Below are 26401 nucleotides of genomic sequence, written 5' to 3'. Positions count from 1 at the left end.
AATTATAGCTAAGAACTTCCCCAATTTAGAGAAGGAAATAGATCTTGAAATCCAAGAGGCATGGAGAAATCCCCTCAGACATAACTTGAATCGAGCTTTGCCACGACATATCATTGTGACACTGGCAAAATATAAGGATAAAGAGAGAATGCTGAAAGCAGCTAGGGATAGAAGGGCCCTAACATACAAAGGAAAAACTATCAGAGTGGTTACAGATCTATCTCCTAAAACCTGTTAGGCCAGAAAGCAATGGCAGAAAAACTTAAATGTGATGAACAGAAAAAATACACAGCCAAGAATCCTTTATCCAGTGACCCTGCCATTCAAAATAAGAGAGATAAAGGTGTTCCCCAAAAAACAAAAATTCAGAGAATTCATCACCACCAAACCAACACTACAAGAAATCATAATAGGGACTCTATGAGAGAGAAGTTGCAGAAACACCACAACAAACATGAGCTCTACAGAGAACACAATGAATCCAAACTAACATTTTTCAATAATAACACTGAATATAAATTGACTGAATGCTCCAATCAAATGACACAGGGTAGGAGAATGGATAAAAAAAACCAAAATCCATCTATTTGCTGTCTACAAGAGACTTATCATAAATACTAAGCCACCTTCAGATTGAAAGTAAGGGGATGGAGAAATATCTATCATGTGACTGGTAGTCAAAATAAACCAAGAGTAGCCATACATATATCAACAAACTGGACATTAAAGTAAAGGCAGTAAATAAGATGAAAAAAAACATTATATAATAATTACAGGGTCTCTCTATCAGAAAGGTCTAACAATTATAAACATCTATGCACCAAATTCAGGAACACCCAAATACATAAAACAATCACAACCAGAAACAATCTTATGGATAAGAATGTGTTAATTACAGGGGACTTTAATACTCCACTGACAGCAATGGATATATCAACAACACAGAAAATCACTAAAGAAACACTGGACCTGAAGACACATTGAGACAGATGAAATTGATATATATATTTAGAACTCTGCAACCTGAAGCTAGGAAATGCATGAGAGTGCATGGCACATTCTCCAAGACAGATCACATACTGAGGCATAAAGCAGCCCTCCATAAATAAAAATGAACTGAGATCATACCATGCACACTTTCAGATCACAATGCTATGAAACTTGAAATCAATCACAGGAAAAACTTTGGAAAACGTCGAAAAATGTGAAAATTAAAAACCACCCTATTAAAGAATGATTGGACCAAACAGGCAATTAGAGAAGAAAGTAACAAAATATATGAAAACAAATGAAAACGAAAATACAACATCCAAACACTCTGGGATGCAGTAGTAGCAGTCCTAAGAGGAAAGTATATTGCAACTCAGTTCTATTTCAACAAATCAGAAAAAGTGCAAATTCAAAATCTAACAGACACCAAAAGGAACTAGAAGGGAAGCAGCAAGAGTACCCCAAACCCAGCAGAAGAAGATAAAGAAGAAACATCAGGGCAGAAATAAACAATATACAGTCCAAAAAAATAATTCAACAGATCAATGAAACCTAGAGTTGTTTTTTTGGAAAAAATAAAATTGATAAACCTCTAGCCAGGCTTCTCAGAAATAAAAGAGAGAACACCCAAATAGACAGAATTATGAATGAAAATGACTCTATTACAACCATTCCCACAAATACATTAGAGATTATTATGCAATCATTATTATTATTAAGCAATCATTAGAGATTACTATGAAAAATTATATGCCAACAAACTGGACAATCTAGAAGCAATGGAAAAATTCCTAAACACACATGCATTACCAAAATTCAAACAGGAAGAGATAGAAAATCTGAACAGACCCATAACCAGTGAAGAAAGCGATTCAGTTATTAAAAATCTCACAACAAATAAGAGCGTTGGGCCAGATGGCTTCTCAGGGGACTTCTACCAGGTATTTAAAGTGGATTTAATACCACTCTTCACAAAATATTCCAAAAAATAGAAATAGAAGAAAAACTTCCAAAGTCATTCTATGAAGCCAGCATCACTGTGATTCTCAAAACAGACAAAGACCCAACAAAAAAAGAGAAATACAGGTCAATATCCTTAATGAATACAGATGCAAAGAATACTCAACAAGATACTCACAATTCAAATTCAACAGCATATAAAAAGAATTATCCAACATGATCAAGTGGGATTCATTCCTGGGTTATAGCGCTGGTTTAATATTGGCAAATCCATCAATGTGATACATCATGTTAACAAAAGAAAGGTAAAAATCATGCAATGCTTTCTATACATGCAGAAAAAGAATTTGACAAAATATAACATAACTTCTTAATAAAAAACTCTCGAGAAAGTTGGGATAGAAGGAACTTACTTAAACATTATTAAAGTCATTTATGGAAACCCCACTGCTAATATCATCCTCAATGGGGAAAAACAGAGCTTTCCTCCTGAGATCAGGAACAAGATAGGGGTGTCCACTATCACCACTGTTGTTTAACACAGTCTGGGAAGTCCTAGCATCAGCAATCAGACAACAAAACCAAATAAAAGGCATCACAATTGGCAAAGATGAGGTCAAACTTTCACTTTTTGCAAATGACATGATACTCTACATGGAAAACCCAACCAACTGCACCCGAAGCTTACTAGGACTGATCCATGAATTCAGTAAAATTGCAGGGTACAAAACGTACAAAAATTGGATGCATTTTTATATACATATTTTATATTAATTTTATAAAATTAAATATTTTATATTTAATGAAGCAAAAGAAGGAGAATTAAAAAACTGATTCCATTTAAAGGTGCATGAAAACCATAAAATACCTAGGAATAAAGCTAACCAAAGGTGTAAAATACCTATACAAAGTAAGCTATATAAAATTTATGAAAGAAATTGAAAAAGACACAAAGAAACGGAAAAATATTCCATGCTCATGGGTCGAAAGAATAAACATTGCTAAAATGTCATTATTACCCAAAGCAATCTACACGGCAATGCAATCCCCATCAGAATTGCACCAACATTCTTCTCAAAGCTAGTACAAACTATCCTAAAAGTTGTATGGAACCACAAAACACTCCGACGAGCCAAAGTAATATTGAAGAAGAAAACAAAAGCGGGAGGCATCACAATCCCAGACCTTAGCCTCTACTACAAACCTGCCATCATCAAGACAGTATGGTATTGGAAAAAAAAAAAACAAAAAAACAAAAAAAACACCCCGACACATAGAACAATGAAATAGAATAGAGAACCCACAATAGGACCCACAAATGTATGACCAATTAATATTTGACAAAGCAGGATAGAGTATCCAGTGGAAATAAACAGCCTCTTTACCAGGTGGTGCTGGGAGTACTGGATAGCAACATGCAGAAGAATGAAACTAGACCACTCTCTTACACTGTACATGAAAATAAACTCAAAATGTATGAAGGACCTGAATGTGAGACAGGAAACCATCAAAACTCTAGAGGAGAAAGCAGGGAACAGCCTCTTTAAAAAATTAACAAGGTTTATTCTCATTTTATTTATTTTTGAGAGACAGAGACAGAGCATAAACAGGGAAGGGGCAGAGAGGGAGAAAGAGACATAGAATCAAAAGCAGGCTCCAGGCTCTGTGCTAGCAGTCAGCACAGAGCTTGACGAGGGGTTCGAACCCATGAATCAGAAGATCATGACTGAGATAAAACTAGCCGCTCAACCAACTGAGCCAAACAGGTGCCCCAAAGAAACATCCTCCTTGACCTCAACTGCAGCAATTTTGTACTTGACACACACCCAAAGGCAAAGGAATCAAGAACCAAAATAAACTATTGGGACCTCATCAAGATAAAATCTTCTGCACTGCAAAGGAAACAATCAAGAAAACTCACAGGCAACTGACAGAATGGGAAAAGGTAGTTGCAAATGACATATCGGTAAAGGGCTAGTATCCAAAGTCTACAAGGAACTCACCAAACTCCACACCCAAAAAATGATTAATCCAGTGAAGAAATGGGCAGAAGACATGAATAGACACTTCTCCAAAGAGGACATCCACATGGCCAACGGGCACATGAAATGATGCTCAGTGTCACTCATCATCAGGGAAATACAAATCAAAACCACACTGAGATACCACCTCATGGCTCTCAGAGTGGCTAAAAGGAAATCAAGAGACTATAGATGCTCGCAATTTAAAGTTCAGTGGCCTAAAGCAAAACAAATTATTGGCAGGGGACAGAAACATCAAAAAGATCATCCAGTATAAAGAATCCAGTATTAATAATAGAATTGTGGCTCTAATTTTAGAACATTATTAAGTATCCTGGGATGCCTTGGTGGCTCAGTTGGCTAAGCAGTCCACTCGATTTCAGCTGAGGTCATGACCTTGCAGTTCATAAGATCAAACCACATATCAGGCTCTGTACTGACAGTGCAGAGCCTTCGTGGGATTCTTCCCCTTTCTCTGCCTCTCCCCTGCTTATGCATGCTTGCACTCGCTCTCTCAAAATAAATAAATAAACTTATAAAAACATAATCAAGTATACCACTTTAAAATATCCTTCTCTTTTGTTAGTGCCAGAAGAGTAGAAAAGTATTGGCACAAGAATTGTTATCACATATATACATATGAAGATCATGCGTTTTGTTTGTAATTTTCTAGAAGATTGAAACTTCCAATGAGGGCCTTAAGGAGTCTTCCAAAGCAAGAGTAATTTGAGCAATGGTTCTATCATTGTCATTCATTAACTTCGAGCTTTTAACCAACTCAACTCAATATTCTAAAATTTCTACCTAAGATAAATTGCTTTATTTCATTTTGTCTTTCAAAATATATGATATGGAAAGTAACAGCCCCATACATTTTAATATAGTTTTCAATCCCCTTATGGACAAATAGTCACACTTTAGTGCCACTTAAATAAAGAATAACCATTCATCTGTAACATTCAGATATAGAAGGCTTTGGATTTTCATTTTAAAGTGCTTAATTACCTGCATAAAGAGAGAAATAAAATAAAGAGTCTTGGCCAAGTTCATAAGGATTTGAAATTACTTTTCTTTTTATAAATCAGCAACAAAGACTCCTCAATGTTGCAAGCTGTTGTGTGGCCATAAGCCAACCATAGAAGAAAATGTTAAAAAGAACAAGGGGATCAGGAATTAAATTCAAATACATGAGGCAAGAACTAGAGTCAAAAGTTGAGAGATGCAGGTGGTATTTCCAGACACAGGACAGTAAAACATATTTGTAAGAAAAATCTAATCAGCAGTAAAGTTAAATCTTTACATCAAGTATCCCAGGGTGGGAAGTTATATAATGCAAGGTTATTTTTGAGGATTTCCTGCTTCCATCACTCACAAAGTTATGTTTCCAATATTCCTATTTATGGAAGTACTCAGCATCACTAACAGAATACATAAAATAGTATTAATTCATGAACCAAATGCCTTTGAATGAAAAAAACATTTTTTATGAAAATCTAACTTGCCATTCTCAAGTAATTCTAGTTTAGTACCATAACTTCCATGTTTTCCAGGAAAGTAAGCATACCACAGAAGAAAAAGGTAATGGATTTAACCTTGAAACAAGGTGACTGTCATATAGTTGTTGAAAGAATTTACTTATTATCAGATAAAGTATTTATAGTATTTATTCACTCTAGAGATATAAAATGGTGAATCAATATGCAGTTCAAGATATTTATTAGAACCTAAAAGAGGAAGATATGGCTGTAACTTTTGAAAACCGAAAGAGAAAAAAATGAGCTGTAATGTAGTTTATCTTTAGATGCCAGATTTAGCATTAAAAATTCAAAAGCTAAATGCTATTTCTCAAGTTCTTCTTTCATATATTTTTACACTTTACATGAATTTACTGTATATAAAATAAGGATTTTAAAATATTTATTTAGAAGTAAATGCTTAATGTTATATAGATAGCTACTACAATTTATTTAAATAATCTACTGATCAATTCATCTAACCATCCATCCAGGCATCCATTTTATCCTTTCCAATCCTTTCTGTGTACTGATATTAGCCATCCTCTGATTGCTCTTGAATATACATATGTGTCCTCAGTAAATACGTGCATACATGCAAAGAGGAAACAAAATACAATCTCTGACCAAAAAAGCTCATGTTGATCATTTTCTCTAAGGAGCTAGTTACATAAGGAGATTCTTTGTTTTGTTCTGAGTCTGCTCAAGTCTCATAAGACTTACCTTGCATATCCAGTAGGGCTTCAAATGAAATTCTTCTTTGAGAAATGGCAGTTTTTTCTCATATAGTTGTTCCTTTGCCTACTCTAACTGGTTCAAAACATTTTCAACTAAAATTTATGCTGCTAATATAAAAATAGCCTATACAAATTCATCCAGAGAGTCTGAATAGAGTAGTAAGTTCAGAACTAACTACACAGTAAATGCAGAGAGAAGAGAGAAAGGAGAAAGAAAATGAATGAGAAAGAGAGAGAGAGAGAGAGAGAAGGTAATAAAATGCTTAAAGAAATAAAGGATATTGTCATCTTCTCCACAAACTTATCATGTCGATTTTCTGTTTCGGGGAATTTCTTGATGTCATGTTCCAGATGAACAATGTGTTGTTCCATTGCTGCAAGGTTGCTCTTGAGAATTTGAGCTGAAACTAAAGAACAATATGCAAAGTGTTTAGAGTAATTTTACCAAATATTACATAAAACAACTAAAAGAAAACAGTATCAGTTAAAATATTTTCTAATGTGCAGAATTGTTCCATGAAGTTAACTCACATATTTTGGAATTGCTGCTCATAAAAACTCTACTCTCTATGAAATAAGTGAAAATGTGTAACATAATATATAAAATCATATGTTTAATATGAGAATGTCACCATTTTATTCAGCCATTAGTTCAAATGAAGCCATTTCTATTTAAATTTATTGATGGAATTTTTAATATTTCATTCTTTAAAATATAATTTGAAGAAAACTAAGGTTCAAAGAGATCATACTATAGCTGATGCATATTCTTGTCTATAAATATTATTTGAAGTAAAGTCATATAAAAGGATCAAACATTTTCTTTTGTTGTAATATCCTGATTTTTATAAACGAACATGTATGGTAAAAGTCATGTCTTTAGTGCTTTTCATACACATAGAGATGTGAAAAATTACTGTTGATACATTCAGAGAATTTAGAGCAAATCTCAGAATATACATATACACATACATACCCACAAAGCTTCAGTGTGCCCTGAAACACCATCAATTGGCTTTAATTACCCCTAACATTATCTGTACTTTTCTTTTTCTCTCCTCATTGACAATCAATAATTTTAAGTATTATATTCCCACTGCTACTAAATACACACATTTCCCAGATCTTTTATGATGTCCTCTCTGCACAGAGTTAGTTTTTTAATAGACACTGTTTTATAGATACTCTATTACTGCATGACTGCCAATTATATATGAAGATATTTCTATCAACAATGGCATTTGACAGCATCCTAGCTGAAAAGACAAGGTTAAGTATTAGAATTTAATAGGCTATCCTGTGACATTGGTTTCTAAATCCTGGCCTCTGAAACACTGTTCTTTTCATTAAAAGATTGTGAAATAGAAATAGTGTAATATTACAATTCTCTTTTTAAAGGAAATTTTGGTCTCATTCACAGGTATATCCGAACTGCACTGAAAAATTCAACAGCCTGACGAAAATCAACCTCTTGGTAAATTCCAGCCAAACTTTTCTGATACAAATTCATCATGCAACACCCACACCTTTATAACTCAACAAGGAGTAACTGCATTAAATATACATGGAAGTTCAAGAGACTGAAAATCAAACACCAACACTAAACACAATTTTTTCCTATTAATCTGTCAGTTCAAATAACTCTTTCCAATTAAATTCCATTTGTTTAGCTCTGAAAAACTTGGACATTATTAGAGAAGTCTGAATTTTGTCTTGCCAAAAATTTGTGAATGGGTTGATAATCATTGTTTGCTTTATTTAAAGGATGAGATTGCCATAGAGAAAATTATTCTCTCTTACTTTAAAACTAAATTTTTTCACTTGCGTTTTTCCATTAGAGTTTCAATAATCATTCACAAGGTTTGTTCTTCCCCATGTTCTTGATGGAAAAAATGAAGGTATGAAATTCACAGGTTTTTAAAATTTTTAATGCTTTATTTATTTTTGACACACAGAGAGACAGAGCATGAGAGAGAAAGGAGCAAAGAGAGACAGGGAGATACAGAATCTCAAGCAGGCTCCAGGCTCTGAGCTCTCAGCACGGAGCCGAACGCAGGGCTCAAACACACAAACATGAGATCATAACCTGAGCCAAAGTCAGAGGCTTAACCAACTGAGCTACTAATGTGATCCTGAAATTTACAAGTTGTTGATGTCATTTAGGTTACATAAAAGAAATAAACTCATAGTAACTTTCTGCAATAAACAAAATGTGTCCAAAGGTCAGGTTTAGGTCACGATATTAATCCTCCTACTACAAGCAATAGTAATTCCAGTAGTAAAAATGGGGCGATGATGAAGATTCATCTTTTGATTGTTCAATATAAAAATAGCCTAATCAAGTGCTATACACACAAAAGTCTAGATATTTCAAATAACAAGAGACAACATTTTTAATCAAGTTGAATTCCAACCAAAGTAGTATTTGCCAGACATCCTCAATTTTATATATCTAATCCTAAATCCTCTGAAATCCCTCCAGAACTCTAGACCAAATTCTCTACCATTTAGATGTCCTTTGGTTTTTTCAAGTGATTTTCCACATATCACCTTCTACTTTAAGAACTATTTTTGTTTGTGTAAATGAATACAGAGCCTCCATTATAAAACTTCAAGCTACATAATGGTACAATCTGTATCTAATACTTTGCTTTTCTCTCTGTATTTGTCATATTTGATACTAAATAAATGTTGAAATGAATATGCATATTTCAAAAAGTTTTGGTTCGTATTTAACTTTATGCCTATATTTTTAAACTTTTTTACAGTGTATTTATTTATTTATTGAGAGAGAGAGATTGAATCCCAAGGAGGCTCTGCATGGTAAGCACAGAGCCTGATGCAGGTCTCCATCTCACAAACCATGAGATTATGACCTGAGCCAAAATCAAGAGTCAGATGCTTAACTGACTGAGCCCACCCAGGTGCCCCTATTGTCTATTGCTTTTTAAATTTCTTTTTTTAAAGTTTTTATTTAAATTCCAATTAATTAACAGTGTAATATTATTTTCAGGTGTACAATGTAGTCATCGACACTTCTATAAAACACTTTGTCCTCATCACAACAAATGAGCTCCTTAATCCCCATCAGCTATTTAACCCATTACCCCACCTACCTCCCCTTGGGTAACCGTTTGTTCTCTATAGTTGAGTCCCTTTCTTAGGTTTTCTCTATTTCTTTTCTTCTCTTTGCTCATTTGTTTCATTTCCTGGCCCTAGCCTTAACCCTAGATTTGAGAATAAAAAAGATACACATACACACACATGGAATATTACTCAGTCAAAAAAAAGGAATAATATCTTGCTATTTGCAACAACATGGATGGAGCAAGACAGTATTATGCTAAGAGAAATAAATCAGAGAAAGACAGATAGCATATGACTTCACTCATATGTGGAATTTATGCTCATTTCTGCAAATGAATGTGTGTATAGAGGTTAGATACAGTTATAATGACTGAAAGTTACCATCAATTACTATGTGAGTATGGAAAAGAGGCAGGAAGTTGAGGTTTGTCTAACAATACGTAGAGGTAGCAGGGTTGCAGGAGATGCTTAGGTGAATGGGAAAGTAATTGTGGTAAGGAAGGGAAGAAGGGACGCCTTCATTAGGTTCCTTTTGTCTTCCTCTGTAATAAATTGGCAATATTATGCCCGAATAGAAGAGAATAAAATACCGGAGGTGTGGTAATCCAAGAAATCTACCTCACATGCAGTTTCATGGCTGCATTAAATGAACGATACAATTATTTAAATACATATCCTAAACAATGGAATTATGATATCTTAGGGTTAGAAGTCATATTAAAATGGATTTTGGACCAGCTTCTCAAATTTTAAAAACACAAGTTACGCAGTGTCACAGTCTACATTCCTAGAAAACAGAACCAAAGACAAAGTCTGCATGTTATGTCCTTATTAAGGGGTGAAGGTGGGGTATAGTTGGAGGGAAATGAGCATGAAGGAAAGGGGAAGAAATTGAATAGAAGAGATTAAATTACTGAACTGGCCATAGCTCTACAAAAATTACAGGTAGTTGCTTTGACTCCACGCTTGGAAAGGCCCTAAACTTTGTTTAATGCTTTGTTGTCACTGTTTTGAAATTCTTATTTTAAATGGAGCCCTGCATTGTCTCTTTTCACTGGGTCCTACTAATCATGTAATAGGTCCTGGTCTTCAGATATGACAAATGAAAGAATTGCAATTTGGAAGAATTGGTTACAGGTGGTGAGTAGTTCACCTGTTGATGCCTTCTCATTTTCTATTCTCTCATTGGTAAATTTCCATTTCAAGGTGTTAACTTCCCATTTGGGCTAGGGAACAAGAAAAGTTGCCCAGGTTTGGAGGTGGGGGGTGGTGCTGGCATAGTAAGGGTGCTTACTGGATCTACAGTGATATATAAACCAGATGCAGAATAGATGATTCACTATCCTAAGTGGCTTATTCCCTTTTTGGCAGTTGATATAATTAGAAATATTTTTTAAACTTTTCATCAAAATTAGCCTACGTGAACTCTTACAACTTATCAACTCTTATCGACTCTTAGTCCTCATATTGCCTTATGGCATCACTGATCAAGTCCACTCCCTATTTTACAGGAAAGGTGTCACTTGCATCTTCTTTTTTTTTTTAATGTTTTAAATAGTTTATTGTCAAATTAGTTTCCATATAACACCCAGTGCTCTTCCCCACAAGTGCCCTCCTCCATCACCACCACCTCTTTTCCCCCCTTCCCCTTCCCCTTCAACCCTGGGTTCCTTTTCAGTATTGAATAGTCTCTCATGCTTTGTGTCCCTCTCTCTCCCCAACTCTCTTTCCCTGTTCCCCTCCCCCTGGTCCTCCATTAGGTTTCTCCTGTTCTCCTGTTAGACCTATGAGTGCAAACATATGGTATCTGTCCTTCTCCACCTAACTTATTTCGCCTAACAGGACACCCTTGAGGTACATCCACTTTCCTTACAAATGGCCAGATTTCATTCTTTCTTATTGCCATGTACTACTCCATTGTCTATATATACCACATCTTCTTGATCCACTCATCAGGTGATGATCATTTAGGCTCTTTCCATGTTTTGGCTATTGTTGACAGTGCTGCTATGAACATTGGGGTACATGTGCCCCTATTTGTCAGCACTTCTGTATCCCTTGGGTAAATCCCTAGCAGTGCTATTGTTGGGTCATAAGGGAGAAACAATCTTAATTATAAGAATGTGCTAATTGCAGTGGACTCCACTGACAGCAATGGATAGATCAACCAGACAGAAAATCACTACAGAAACAATGGCCCTGAACGACACATTGGAACAGATGGAATTGATAGATATATTTATAACTCTGCATCCTGAAGTTAGGAAATTCACCTTCTTCTCATGTGCACATGGCACATTCTCCAAGATAGATCACATACTGGGGCATAAAGCAGCTCTCCATAAGTATAAACAAATAGAGATCATACCATGCACACTTTCAGATCACAATGCTATGAAACTTGAAATCAACCACAGGAAAAAGTCTGGAAAACCTCCAAAAATGTGGAGGTTAAAAACCACCCTACTAAAGAATGATTGGGCTAATCAGGCAATTAGAGAAGAAATTTAAAAATATATGGAAACCAATGAAAACAAAAATACAACAATCCAAAATCTCTGGGACGCAGCAAAGGCAGTCATAAGAGGAAAGTATATTGCAATCCAGGCCTATTTCAACAAACTAGAAAAAGCATAAATTCAAAATCTAACAGAGCACCTACTGGAATTATAAGGGGAGCAGCAAGAGCATCCCAAACTCAGCAGAAGAAAAGAAATAATAAACATCAGGGTAGAAATAAACAATATAGAATCCAAAAAAAAAAAAAAATAAACAGTTGATCAGATCAGATCAATGAAACCAAGAGTTGGTTCTTTGAAAAAATAAACAAAATTGATAGACCTATAGCCAGGCTCCTCACTTGCATCTTCTTAATCTGCCCAGGCTATAAACACTCAGTTCCTACAACTAGTCTTCCTAAGGTATAAGCATTACTTATTTCTCGAATTCTTAATTAATAACTAACATGCTATACTAGTACTATGTAGTAAGTACTAGTTATTCTAAGTAGTTTTATGTATTAACTCATATGTACAAAAACTTTATGATGTATTTACTATGCTCAAGCAGGGCTGTGATATGAGCCAAATGACATCTTCCCAGAAAACTGGAAATGCAAAGTAATGTGTCTAGGACCTAGAAGGCCAGAAAGTTGAAATTAAATCTGTGCTCAGTGGCACACTGACATGTAACTTATATTAGGAGATTGGCATGGTCTTAGGAGCCAGATCCACCTCGGTTCTGGTCTCTGCCATAGCAAATACTAGTTGTGTTACCTTGAGCTAGTCTCTTACTCTGTCTGGGTCTTCATTTCTTGATTTGCAAAATGAAGATGATAATACTTTCCTTAATGAGTAGTCATTCAAGTTAAGTGATTTGCTAAATATAAAGTTTCTATCATTATACTTGGTACCTATAGGTAATCTATAAATATTCATTTCATAATCCATTACTCTTCCCTCTTTCCCTTACATTCCAACAGACAAATTCCTACTATATATGTGCTCCCAATCATTAAGCAACAGTTTAGATGTAATCTGAATAGTGACAACAACAACAACAAAGCAATTATTTTCTACCCCACTACGGTCTGATTTAAGATAATATTAGTCTCTTTTCTAATCAAAAGAACTAAATGCAGACTGTTCCTAATTTGTAGGTTCTACAGAATGCACTGAATACTGGGCCTAGGAACTAGTGACAATTATACTAATGAACAGCCAATTTGTTAGAGATATTAACAAGTGCCAAATTTAAAGAATACTTCTGGAAATTAGTCTGTATTCCTCTGGAGACAGTTACAAGTTAGTTATTTTGGCTTTCTAGACTTGTATAAAAGATAATAAGGTTTTTTAAAACTTTGTTTTGTTTTCTGTTTTTGATTTTGTTTTTGCGTGTTTGATTTTTAGTGTTAAAAAGGAATTAACATGTGTTTACCTGTCTGATTTTTTGCCTTAAGTATATTTGCTTCAGTATGAAGAGTTAGGAGTCAATATTAATTATGTAACTTTTAAATTAGGTCCTAGCCTCCATTACTTCTAATATTTCTTAGAGGGAAAGCAAGAGAGCAAGAGAATGTGTGTATGGGGTAGGGAGAAAGGAGGCAAGAGAGAAATTGAAATGCTTTTACTGGAGGTGGAAGAAGATGTAAAATTCCTAGAGTCCCAAGAACATTAAAATACCAGAGTGGGTTAGAAATGCTCAGCTCCTGCATAGTGTCTGCATAGTCTCAGCCTCAGGGTATATTTTTGTGCTTGCCATTATTTAGTTCACTAATATAAACTAGGGGGTCTTCAATGAGAGTGCAAACATTTTCTATCTGAGTAAATTCCCACTATGGGCATTTTCAATGACTGATTAGTCAGTCTGGTGGCACTTTAATTTTTTTCTCTCATTTCATTTTTTACATCTGCTACTGAATTACTGAATCTGAATTATAACACTAGAATTAAATTCTAGCTATCAGGTTCTTTATTATAGCTTTCTTCCTTGTACTCCATAAATAATCTTTTAAGTTCAGTATATTCTCTTGAGTTATATGTAGGGAGAAATTTTTCCTACATATTTATCTACTTACTTCAGTTGAAAAATATGCATACATTTTTTTCCTGGCATCAAGCTAATGTGTGAGTGTCCTGATCTTCATTCAAACATTTAAATGACAGACCTACTCTAACTCATAATTTTAAAAAAAGTAAAGTGCAAAATAAATATTTTAAGTGAGATTTTAAATAGAGAGACACTTCAATTACATATCAGATAAATGATACACATTTAAGCTAAAAAAAATCACAGTACTCTAGTGACATTCTCTATAGCACTTGTAGAATGTATAATTTTATATAAATATAAAAGCTTTGCCAGGAACTTGATAATTTTTTCTCTGAATTAAATATTTCTATTAATTTTACCCATTGACAAAGTAATCAAGCACTTCTTACATCTTTGCTCTGAGAAAGGCCACGTAAAATTTTACACTTGCCAGTCTATGTGTAAATAGGCCCCGACACAATTATAAGCACCATAATTTTAACTGAATATATTTAGTTGAAAAATTACTATCAGCTGAACAGCACATTAAAGTGACTCATCCAGAAAACATAAGTAAAAAAAGGACATCACAAGTAGCCTGAACAATAGGCAGAGTTGCATTCTTTCTCAAGTGCATTTATAGCAGTTTCACTTTAAATGAAAATGATATTTACATAGAAATGAAGCAAGTGTGTTCATATAATAACAATAGCAAAAGCACATTACTGTGGGCTTCTTAGGATTTTAAGGAATTTAAGTAGTAACTGACACCCCAGTAAAAAAATTCATATAATAAAAAATCAATTAGAAAATGACTAAGTCTGAAGACAAAAAAATAATTGTTAAAAGTCACTTTAACAAGAAACACAATTTAACTAGAATCCTTATTAAACAAAATTTAAAAATATATGTCCCCAATATGTTTTCACAAGGGCCATCACTTGCCCCTCTAACATGTGCCCTTGGGGATAATGTGCAGTTTCTCTAAATTGGATTCATAATATAGCCTGGATGGATGCTGGGAATAGTGAAACTTCCATTAGAAAACATGAAAACTGATTTATAAACATAATCTAAATGTTTAACTCTAAGAGTCCCACTAAGCACATTTAAGTGTCTGAGTTCATATGTTTACATAAGTCCTGAGCCTGATACATTTTTAAAATTAAAAAATGGAGCTGAATTAAAAAATAAATAGATAAAAATCCCTTTACCACCTTACTACTAACTATGGAAGGTATGCCTAAAGGGTTAACTGGGGTAAAGGAGGATAAGGGGAAGTTTGAAGCCCTGGGACTAATGGTATGCAATAAAAAATCCTGTAGCCTGACCACTAAACCACCAACAGCAGAGAATCAAGCTACTAGTGGAGACTCACAGTTTTTTCATCTGCTGTCTTTCTGCAACTGCTATTCTGCCTGCAGCAAATAGTATGTGTGCATTTTTAAATCAAAGGCTAAAAAACAAACTGAAATCTCCTACTCTTGGAGATTGTCTTAGCTTAAGGCCAGGATTGGGAAATACATATGCCAACTGAAGCTTCTACTAAGCCATGCTGGATATAGTCTTGGTGGAATAGCTTGTTCTCATTAAAAAGAATGTTTTTTAAAGCTCATTTGTTTTCCTTTCAATAAAAGATCATTCACTCACCCATGCCTTAAAGTGGAATGATTTTAATGGGTCAAGTTAAGTCTTGATTGAGTTGAGTTTGGGCTGTAATAAATTGTCTTCTCCTGGGGATTTTATGTAAATGGCAACAACTGTAGCGTTTTCTGTAGCAAACAGAAGAGATTGCCAGAACCTTAAAATGCTGATAAACCTTTTATGACAATCCTATACTAATGTGTTCACTTGTCAAATCTATGTAATACATTATTTTATCACCTTGGAATTAGAACAATGCTGGTAAAAGAGAACCATGTGACAAGAAGTTACTTAATACTACAATAGGAGGCCTTAAAAATAAATCAGTAAAAAGATGGAAAAATAAGGGCTATGCAAAATGTAGAGATATTGCCCAAGATAATAAAGGAGAAAATCTTAATTTAAGAACTCTGAAATCACAAGCTTATAAAATCTGGAATTTTGAGTGTAGGTTTATATGTGTGTTTAGTCTTGAGCTATAATAATTAATATTATTGGAAAAAATCATGGGAGGCCTGGATGGCTCAGTCGGTTAAGCATTGACTTCAGCTCAGGTCATGATCTCGCAGTTCGTGGATTTGATCCCCTCCTCAGGTTCTGTGCTGACAGCTCAGAGCCTGGAGCCTGCTTCGGATTCTGTATCTCCCCTTCTTTCTGCCATTCCCCCACTTGCACTCTGTGTCTCAAAAGTAGATTAACATTTTTAAAAAATTCAAAAAAGAAAAAATTACAAAGAAAAAACTTGTAGAAAACAACTATATTCAATATCACCAAAGTTCTGATAAAGTGGGTGTGAGAAATGGGCATTGTTTGTTTTATACCAAGACAACTACCTGCTTCTTTAATGAGTATTCACAATTGCTTTCATCTACACACTTAATGGCAACTGTATTAACATGCCTTTACTCCTGGTATATTATATTCTCAATAAGGCATGAAAAGATTACATGGGTTGACAAACCATTTGAATACTTTTCTTCCACATGCTATTTGAAAAGAATTAAAGTGTCATCAAAAATATATCATTATATTAAAATAATGTTAGTTTCTTTAGTAAGTTTTGTGATTGTGGCCACATTTTCCATGAACTATATTCCCGAACTCATCAGGGAAATTAAAGAGACTATATAATTTGGCATAGATATTCTTACAATTCACTGGTTTTTGCCAGAACAAGTCTAATGTGTCAAGTCTACAAGTTTGTAGAGATACAAAGCCATGAACTTTTGGTCAAACTGAATGCAGGTAGTCATGAAATCAACGTCACTGCTGAGGTCATAATGCTGAAGTCATTAGAATCCATTTCACATTAGTGCTGTCTGGATTATCAGTTTTTCTAGTAGGGTTACCAGTTGGATAAAAAATGTTTGGAAGGGTATAGTAAGCTTTTGGTTACATTTTCCTTATTCATTTTCTGACCATGGATACTGAAAGGATTATTACATGTCCACAGATAAGAGATTGGCAATGTAAACAAAAACAATTAAAGGATATAATTGTAATAACTTTCTGTATTCTACACCACTCAAGTCAGTCCACAAATAGAGCAGGGTTTCATTTAGGTTTTATCAACTCATACATCTATTATGCCTTAAGTAGTTTTGGCCACTAACCAAAAAATGGATCAAAGGATGATATAGGGTACAAGAGGTAAGTGGCATCTCCTAGAGTTGTGGGAAAGCACTGAAAGGCTGAGCAGGAGAAGTTAATGACATTTACATTTAAAAAAAATTGGGGGTACCTGGGTGGCTTAGTTGTTTAAGTGTCTGGGTTTGGCTCAGGTCATGATCTCGTGGCTTGTGAAACTGAGCCCCACATAGGGTTCTTTGCTGAGAGCTCAGAACCTGAAGCCTGCTTCAGATTCTGTGTCTACCTCTCTCTCCCTCTCTCTGTCCCTCCCCTGCTTGTGTCTGTCTCTCTCTGTCAAAAATTAATAAACATTAAAAATAAAATCAAATAAATAACTCTCACTATGTGGGAAAGCCAGGGAAGGGGTCAATAATGGAAAAAAGGATAAGAATTAGGAACCAATTACTATGGTCTAGACAGATGATGGTGGCTTAGATTAGTGTGACCAAAGATGATTGTAGTACATATTTTAGAGGTAGTGCAGACTGGCCTTAGGGTTGATGAAACGTGAGAGGTAAGGAAGAAGGCATTATTAAGAATGATTTCCATGTTTTTCGCATGAACTACAAAAATGGAGACATTTGGACGGGAGATTTGTTGGGAAAGATCAAGGGTTTAGGATGGGACTTAGTTTCAATTGTATGAACTATCCAAATTGCAATTACAACTAGGAGGTTGGATATATGGGTCCTGAACTCAGAAAAGGGGTTTGAGCTTGATGCTGTAATAGCAAGTTATTTGCATACAGAATCTACTTTAGAATAGTTACATTATTTCATTACATTGCTATAGAATAATTTAGTCTACAGTTAGTTTTCTGCCTGTATAATAATTCCTACACCCCTGACTCATTCCAAGTACAAATATTTCTAGATGTTGGTTAAGGTCATTTTCTTTTGGGCTATGCTTGTAATTTATTCCATTTTTTCTCTTTACTCTATTTTCCTGTGAGTTACTCTAACCTTCCATGAATACCATGGATATTTGTATTAAGACTCCCTCATTTCAAATGTCTTTCTGCTAATACTGTTCTTAAAACAAATATTGCCAATAACTACCACACAGCTAATTGCATTTGAAGGTGAGGTGAGTATACTATATCAAAGAGCTCCTGGCCATTAAAACACCATGAAAATATCTGCCAGGATTTCCCCAATAGAAGCAAGAGAAGTGTGAGAGACTTGATTGTTCTCCTTTGTTGTGCACATAATTGGCACATTAACAGTGCTACAAGGCGAAGGGTTAAAGGTAGTTTAGTTGATGCAGCACAATGTCAGTTTTACCCTTCTTTGGTCCCTCTGTCCTACCGGCTCCACTTGAAGTATTCACAATACATGGGTCTCTTCCTGGTTGTAGCTCCAAAATGTTCTTTTAGAGTATATACATTTCCAGGTTGCACTATTGACTTTCTTTTCTCTGAATGGTCATTGCAATTAATTGCTGACTTTTTATTAGTGAACTGGTCTTTTAAGGCCAACAACAATCCTTACCTGAATATAATCAGAGTGAAACAGTATAATTATCATTCATGAGTATGCTGAGTGGATGGGGCTACTACACACATCTGCTTTTTAATTTCCAAGTCAGTAATTCTATTGCTGCCCTCGATGTGATAAAGCTCTAAAGTCCTTCTCATATATATACATACATTTACATATAAATGATATATATGTATATATACATATCATATATATGAGATTCATTCATATATATATGTATATATCTATCAATTTCAAAAGGTCCATCATCAACCCTCTAGTTAGTTATCAAGTTATATTTGCCACTGTAATCTCTACCATTTAGTATTCTAAAATAAAAGTTCAGCAATTATGGTCCTTTTGCCCAAGTTATTTTGTCAACTTGTAAACGATTTTGATACCTTCTATGGATCTAGCAATAGAAAAGAAAATTCAAATAAGAAATTTACTCAAATGGTCATTATGTTTAACTTGGAACAGTTAGAAATTAACATTTCTATCTATTTCCTGCCAAATTTGAAAGCACTTAATATTTCAGTATCAAATATGGTTGGATGCTTAAAAGTTGCAGAATAATATTTTTTAAGATACAATCACAAGAAATTCTAACCATGACATATGACCAGATGTCATGCTGGTAATACTTACTGATAAAATATATTTAGCTTTGGACATTACACATATTCTTCCAAAAACAGTTTTTCTAGTAGCTCAAACTAGCCAATATTAGAAATATGTTTTAATATTTGAAAAAAAAATGTATTTAAGCAAGATTAACCTTAATTTAGATAATATAGTAAAACACATCTAGCAGAGTGCCTGGCAGGCACATAGAAGATGCTGACTAAATGTCAGTTGAATCTGAGCTGGAATTTGAAAATATGTCCTAATAAATCTTCCTACTAAAATGCACATCTAAATTGTCAATAAATAATGGCATCATAAAATTTGGTTCCATACTATGCCAGATTTATCCTTTATAAACTAAAATCTGAATTCACTACTACAAGGCTTAAAATATTTTAATAATCCAGTGGGGTGCTATGTTATGGTAGAAAAAAATATGGCCTTTGAAGTCAGACATACTTAACAGGGGATTCTTTCTCCACCACTTAAAATGTGTGATTCTGAGGAAATCACTGAAACTTGTGAACCTTAGTTTCCTGATCTGTGAATGGGGAAAACAACTCTAATCCCATGACTCTGTCATGATAATTACACAAAATAATGTAGACAAAGCTCTTACCATAAAAACTGTATTTTATTTTAGTTTTTCCTTTTTTAATGTTTATGCCTGAGAGAGAAAGAGCATGAGTGGGGTTGGGGCAGAGAGAGGGGGAAACACAGAATGGAAAGGAGGCTCTAGGTTTTGAGTGGTGAGCACAGAGCCTGACTTGGGGCTGAACTCACAAACCTAAAGGTCACAACCTGAGATGAAGTTGCACACTGAACTGACCAAGCCACCCTAGGCACCCTCCAAACCATCATATTTTAAAAGTGGATACAACTGGTGGCAAGATGGTGGAGAAGTAGGGAGCTCCATTTCCTCTACCCATCCACTATTATCAAACTGACAAGAACTAAAAGCCACAACTTTCTGATCTCCAAGAAGGGAGGTGTGTGCACAGACCCCTTATTGATAACAGCCTCATGGATGCCTGAGTGAGTGGGAACTGGGACAGACACTCTGGGGGAGGGAGTGCGGGCTGAAAGCTGAGCTGGAAGAGAAAGTGCCCAGAAACTTGGCACAGGAACCCCAGAGAACCCTGAGTTCAGAGGCAACACAGAACCATGCAGGGCCACGCATAGGATGGTAGCATAGCCTAGCGGAGAGCTGAGGGGAAGAGAAGAGACTAAAACATTCATAGCATGATCTCTGGAGAAGAGAGACCTCAGAGCAGAACTGAGAGCTGCTGAGCACGGGACAGAAATCCGTCCCCCTCAGCAGGCTTGTTCTCCCTTGGTCCCAGCAGCTCGCTGACTTCAGGTAGAGCCAGGGGAAAACTGGCTCCACAACCCCCCTACTCAATCCTGGTCAGAAAGCCGCCCCCTGCAAGAGATCATTTTAACTGTGGCAGCATTAAAGTGCATGGATTAGGATTTAGAAACCTGGCGGAATTTAGAAAACGGTAACAATTTGACCCACCCTTGACACAGGGAGGTTGGAATCAAGGGAGTGGCTGGCAAAGCATGTCTGAGGGGGTTTGGGGAGCTGCCATTTTTCTCCCTGCAGCCACTAAGGCGGGGCCTCAAAGAACAGGCCCTGAGTCCCAAACTACCTACAGAAAACCATGCCCATATGTGCTACAGAGCTGTGTTTTTGCTTATTATTTTTATTATTTTTAATTTTTTCTAATTTTTTCTTATTATTTTTATTTTTCAACTTTTCCCTTGTTTTCACTTTTCTATTTTCCTATTTCCTTCTGTTCCCCCTTTCCCCCTGGAGTCTAGGAAACACCAACATATATGCACCACTGTGCTTGGATCAACTATTACCATCCAGATATTTTTTCCCTTATATCATTCTTATCTCACCTCTCCACAGGTTTTATGTTCACAGACTGTCCATTATCTCTGTCACTGTCCCCCAGCCTTCCTTCTTCCTTTTTTGTCCTCTCTTTTCTTTCCTGTTCCTTTTTTTCTTTTCCCTTTTGGTTTACTTATTTACTTGTTCTGTCAGTGCATTTGCATGCTTATGTTCCCTGGGTGTATGTCTGTCTGTTTTCCGTTTCAGAGCTATCTCAAGAAGCAACCCAAAGCAAACATAGTGGAAAGTCCCAAATATCGCTGAGTAGGGAAATAAATTAATCAGAGCCATAACAAGAGAAACTGAAAGACACCATTAAAAGAACATCTCCTGAAACGACAGACCCTAGACAGTCAAAGAGCCTCCTTCAATAGAGGAATACTAATAGACACACAGTGCAGAAGGAGATTTTAAAACTGACAAGAGACAGAAAACTAGCCAAAATGACGAAACAAAATAACTCTCCTCTAAAGAAACTCCAGGAAGAAATCACAGCTACAATACTGCTCAAAACAGACATAAACAACTTAACTGAACAAGAATTTAGAACAACTGTCATAAAATTAATCGCTGGGCTTGAAAAAACCATCAGAGAAGCTATTGACACACAGACTAGGGACTTTCAAAATAGCTGTGATGAGTTAAAAAAAAAAAGGCTATAAATGAGATGAATAATAAAATGGAGGCTACCACTACACAGACTGAAGAAGCAGAGAGGGGAAGAGGTGAATAAGAAGACACAGTTATAGCAAAACAGGAAGGCAAGAAAAAGAGAGAGAAATTGATAGAGGAGCATGAAAGGAGAATCAGAGACCTGCGTGATATAATTAAACGGAACAATGTCCCTATCATAGGAGTTCCTGAAGAGGAAGATAAAGACAGAGGTCCTGAAGGGGTGCTGGACCAAATTATACACGAACATTTCCCCAATTTGGGGAAAGAGAAAGACATTGAGATTCAAAAGACATACTGAACTCCCTTAAGACGTAACATAAACCAACTTTCAGCATGACATATGATAGTGAAACTAGCAAAATATGAAGATAAAGGGAGACTTCTGAAAGCAGCTAGGGATAAAAGGGCCTTAATATACAAAAAGGAAACCTATCGGAGTGGTTACAGACCTATCTACTGAAAGTTGGCAGGCCAGAAAGGAATGGCAGGAAATCTTCAATGTGATGAACAGGAAAAATATGCAACCAAGAATTCTTTATCCAGTGATCCTGTCATTCAAAATAGAAGGAGAGATAAAGGTTTTCACAAATTAAAAAAGTTGAGAGAATTCATCACCACCAATCCAGCCCCACAAGAAATCCTAAGAGGGACTCTATGAGAGATAGGTAGTAAGGAATATAAGACAACAGAGATATCAGTACAAACATGAACTCAACAGAGAACACAATGAATTCAAACTCACATTTTTCAATAACACTGAATGTAAATGGACTAAATGCTCCAATCAAACGACACAGTGTATCAGAATGGTTCAAAAACCGAAATCCATCATTTTCTGTCTACAAGAGACTCACTTTGATCTGAAGGTACCTTCAGATTGAAAGTAAGAGGATGGAGAAATATCTATCTTGAGACTGCACACCAAAAGAAAGTTAGAGTAGCCATACTTATATTGGACAAACTGGACTTTAAAGTAAAGGCAGTAACAAAAGATGAAGAAGAACATTATATAATAATTACAGGGTCTCTACATCAGGAAGAGCTAACAATTATAAACATCTATGTGCCAAAGTCTGGAACACCCAAATACATAAAACAACTATTCACAAATAGAATCATTCTTATTGATAAGGATGTACTAATTGCAGGGGACTTTAATACTCCAGTTACAACAATGGATAGGTCAACCAGACAGAAAATCACTGAAGAAACAATGGACCTGAACAGCACACTGGAACAGATGGAATTAGTAGCTATATTTAGAACTCTGCAGCCTGACACTAGGGAATTCACTTTCTTCTGAAGTGCGCATGGCACATTCTCCAAGATTGATCACATACTGGGTCAAAAAACAGCCCTTCATAAATACAAACGAATTGAGATTTTACTATGCAGACTTTCAGATCACCATGTTATGAAATTTGAAATCAACCACAGGAAAAAACTGGAAAACCTCCAAAAATACGGAAATTAAAAACCACTCTACTGAAGAATGATTGGGCGAATCATGCAATTAGAGAGGACATTTAAAAAATATATGGAAACAAATGAAAATACAAAAATCCAAATTCTGTGCAACGCAGCAAAGGCAGTCCGAAGAGGAAAGTTTATTGCAATCCAGGCCTATTTAAACAAACTAGAAAAAGCGCAAACTTAAAATCTAACAGAGCACCTAAGGAAAGTAGAAACAGAGCAGCAAGAGCACCCCAAACCCAGCAGAATAAGAGAAATAATAAAGACCAGGGCAGAAATAAACAATATAGAATCCACAGAAACAATTGAACAGATCAATGAAACCAAGAGTTGTTTTTCTTTTTCTTTTTCTTTTTCTTTTTTAAGAAATAAACGACATTGATAAACCTCCAGCTAGACTCCTCAGGAAGAAAATAGAGAACACCCAAATAGACAAAATCATGAAGGAAAATAGATCTATTACAACTGATCCCTCAGAAATACAAGCAATCATCACAGATTACTATGAAAAATTATATGGACAATTTAGAAGAAATGGACAATTTTTGAAATGCACTACCAAAATTCAAATGGGAAGAGAGAGAAAATCTGAACAGACCCAAACCAGTGAAGAAATCAATTCAGTTATAAAAAATCTTCCAACAAATAAAAGCCCAGGGCCAGACGGCTTCCCAAGGAATTCTACCAGACATTTAAAGCAGAGGTAACTCCCATCGTTCTCAAGTTATTCCAAAAAATAGAAATGGAAGAAGACTTGCAGACTTATTCTATGAAGCAAATATCACTTTGATGCCTAAACCAGACAGAGACCCAACAAAAAAAAGAGAACTATAGGCCAATATCCTTAATGAATACAGATGCAAAAATATTTAACAAGAAACTAGCAAATTGAATTCAACAGCATATAAAAAGAATTATCCATCATGATCAAATGGGATTCATTCCTTGGTTATAGGGCTGGTTGAATATTCTCAAATCCAACAATGTGATACATCACATTTATAGAAGAAAAAATAAAAAAAACATATGAACCTGTCAATAGATGCAGGAAGAGCTTTTGACAAAATACAACATCGCTTCTTAATAAAAACCCTTGAGGAAGTCAGAATAGAAGGAACTTACCTAAACATTATAAAAGCAGTTTATGAAAAGCCCACAGCTAATATCATCCTCAATGGGGAAAAACTTAGACCTTTCTCCCTGAAATCAGGAACACGACAGGGGTGTCCACTCTTACCACTCGTTTAACATAGTGCTGAAGTCCTAGCATCAGTAATCAGACAACAAAAGGAAAGAAGAGCATCAGGGTTGGCAAAGAAGAAGTCAAACATTTACTTTTTGCAGATGACATGATGCTCGACATGGAAAACCAGATCGACTCCACCAGAAGCCTTCTAGAACTGATCCATGAATTCAGCAATGTTGCACGGTACAAAATCAATGTACATAAATTGGTTGCATTTTATAATACAATAATGAAGCAACAGGAAGAGAATTCAAGAAACAAATCCCATTCACAAGTGCACGAAAAAATCATAAAATACCTAGGAATAATTCTAACCAAAGATGTATAAGACCTGTATGATGAATACTATAGAAGACTTATGAAAGAAATTGAGGAAGACACAAAGAAATGGAAAAACATCCCATGCGCATGGATTGGAAGAATAAACATCGTTAAATTGTCATTATTACCCAAAGCAATCTACATATTCAATGCAATCCCCATCAAAGTTGCACCAGCATTCTTCTGAAAGCTAGAACAAACTATCAAAAATTGGCATGGAACCACAAAACCCCCAAATAGTCAAAGTAATATTGAAGAAGAAAACCCAAACAGGAGGCATCACAATCCCAGAGTTCAGCCTGTACTACAAAGCTGTCATCATCAAGACAGTCTGGTATTGGCACAAAAACAGACACATAGAACAATGGAATAGAATAGAGAGCCCAGAACTGGACCCTCAAGTGTATGGCCAATTAATGTTTGATAAAGCAGGGAAGAGTATCCAATGGAAAAATGGCAGCCTCTTTAACAGGTGGTTTGGGAGAGCTGGACAGCAACACGCAGAAGAATGAAACTAGACCACTTTCTTACACCATTCAGAAAAATAAACTCAAAATGGATAAAGGACCTCAATGTGAGACAGAAAAGCATAAAAACCCTAGAAGAGAAAAAATAAATAGCCTCCTTGACCTCAATCATAGCATTTCCTATTTGACACATCCCCTATGGCAAGGGATTCAAGAGCAAAAATGAAAAATTGGGACCTCATAAAGATAAAAAAGCTTCTGCACTGCAAAGGAAACATTAAAAATAACTAATAGGCAAGTGACAGAATGGGAAAAGATAGTGGCAAATGGAATATCAGATAAAGGGCTAGTATGCAAAATCTACAAGGAACTCTCCAAATCCACACCTGAAAAATGACTAATCCAGTGAAGAAATGCGCAGAAGACATGAATAGACAATTCTCCAAAGAGGACAGCCACATGGCCAACAGACACTTGAAATGGTGCTCCCCATCACTCATCATCAGGGAAATACAAATGAAAACCACAGTGAGATACCACCTCACACCGGTCAGAGTGGCTAAAATGAACAAATCAAGAGAATATAGATGCTGGTGAAGATGTAGAGAAATGGGCACCTTTCTATACTGTTGGTGGGAATGTAAACTGGTGCAGCTGCTCTGGAAAACAGTGTGGAGGTTCCTCAAAGAAACTGTCAATAGACCTCTGACCTATTGTATGGAAAATTATCTAAATGGGGGAGGAGGGAGGGAAAAGCTGGTCCTGGGTGCAGAAAACCTGGATTCCAGTTACTTTCCATATGATTTTGGACAACACACTTAAACAACCCTTTGAGGCTGTTTCCTTACCTGTAAAACAAGAATATTACCATTTGCCTTGCTCATTTCCTACAGTGGTTATAAAGACACAAATGAGTAGTGAAAAGTTTTTGTAAATAATGCAACATGAAAAAAATGATAAATAACTTGAATTGGTTTTAAAAATGTTGTACAGGTAAATTGTGCTTGGCAGCTTGATGGGGAGAAAACAGCTCCTTGACTCTTTAGTGTCTACATATAAAGGTAATATTTAGAAAGTAAGGCAAGGTACATGGGATATATGT

General features: G+C 35.6%; 1 protein-coding gene across 1 annotated transcript in view; it reads right to left on the bottom strand.

Annotated features, from left to right (window-relative positions):
- Positions 1-26401, bottom strand: part of LOC115283435 (protein diaphanous homolog 2-like) — a 394452-nt gene that overhangs the window by 91711 nt on the left and 276340 nt on the right. Inside the window, exon 8 of the mRNA XM_029929670.1 lies at positions 6505-6629. Within this exon, the coding sequence (XP_029785530.1) occupies positions 6505-6629 (125 nt within the window). The remainder of the gene's footprint in view (positions 1-6504; positions 6630-26401) is intronic.

This window comes from Suricata suricatta, chromosome X (assembly GCF_006229205.1).
Source record: "Suricata suricatta isolate VVHF042 chromosome X, meerkat_22Aug2017_6uvM2_HiC, whole genome shotgun sequence".
Lineage (NCBI taxonomy): Eukaryota > Metazoa > Chordata > Mammalia > Carnivora > Herpestidae > Suricata > Suricata suricatta.
This window is presented reverse-complemented; position numbering and strand designations above follow the sequence as displayed.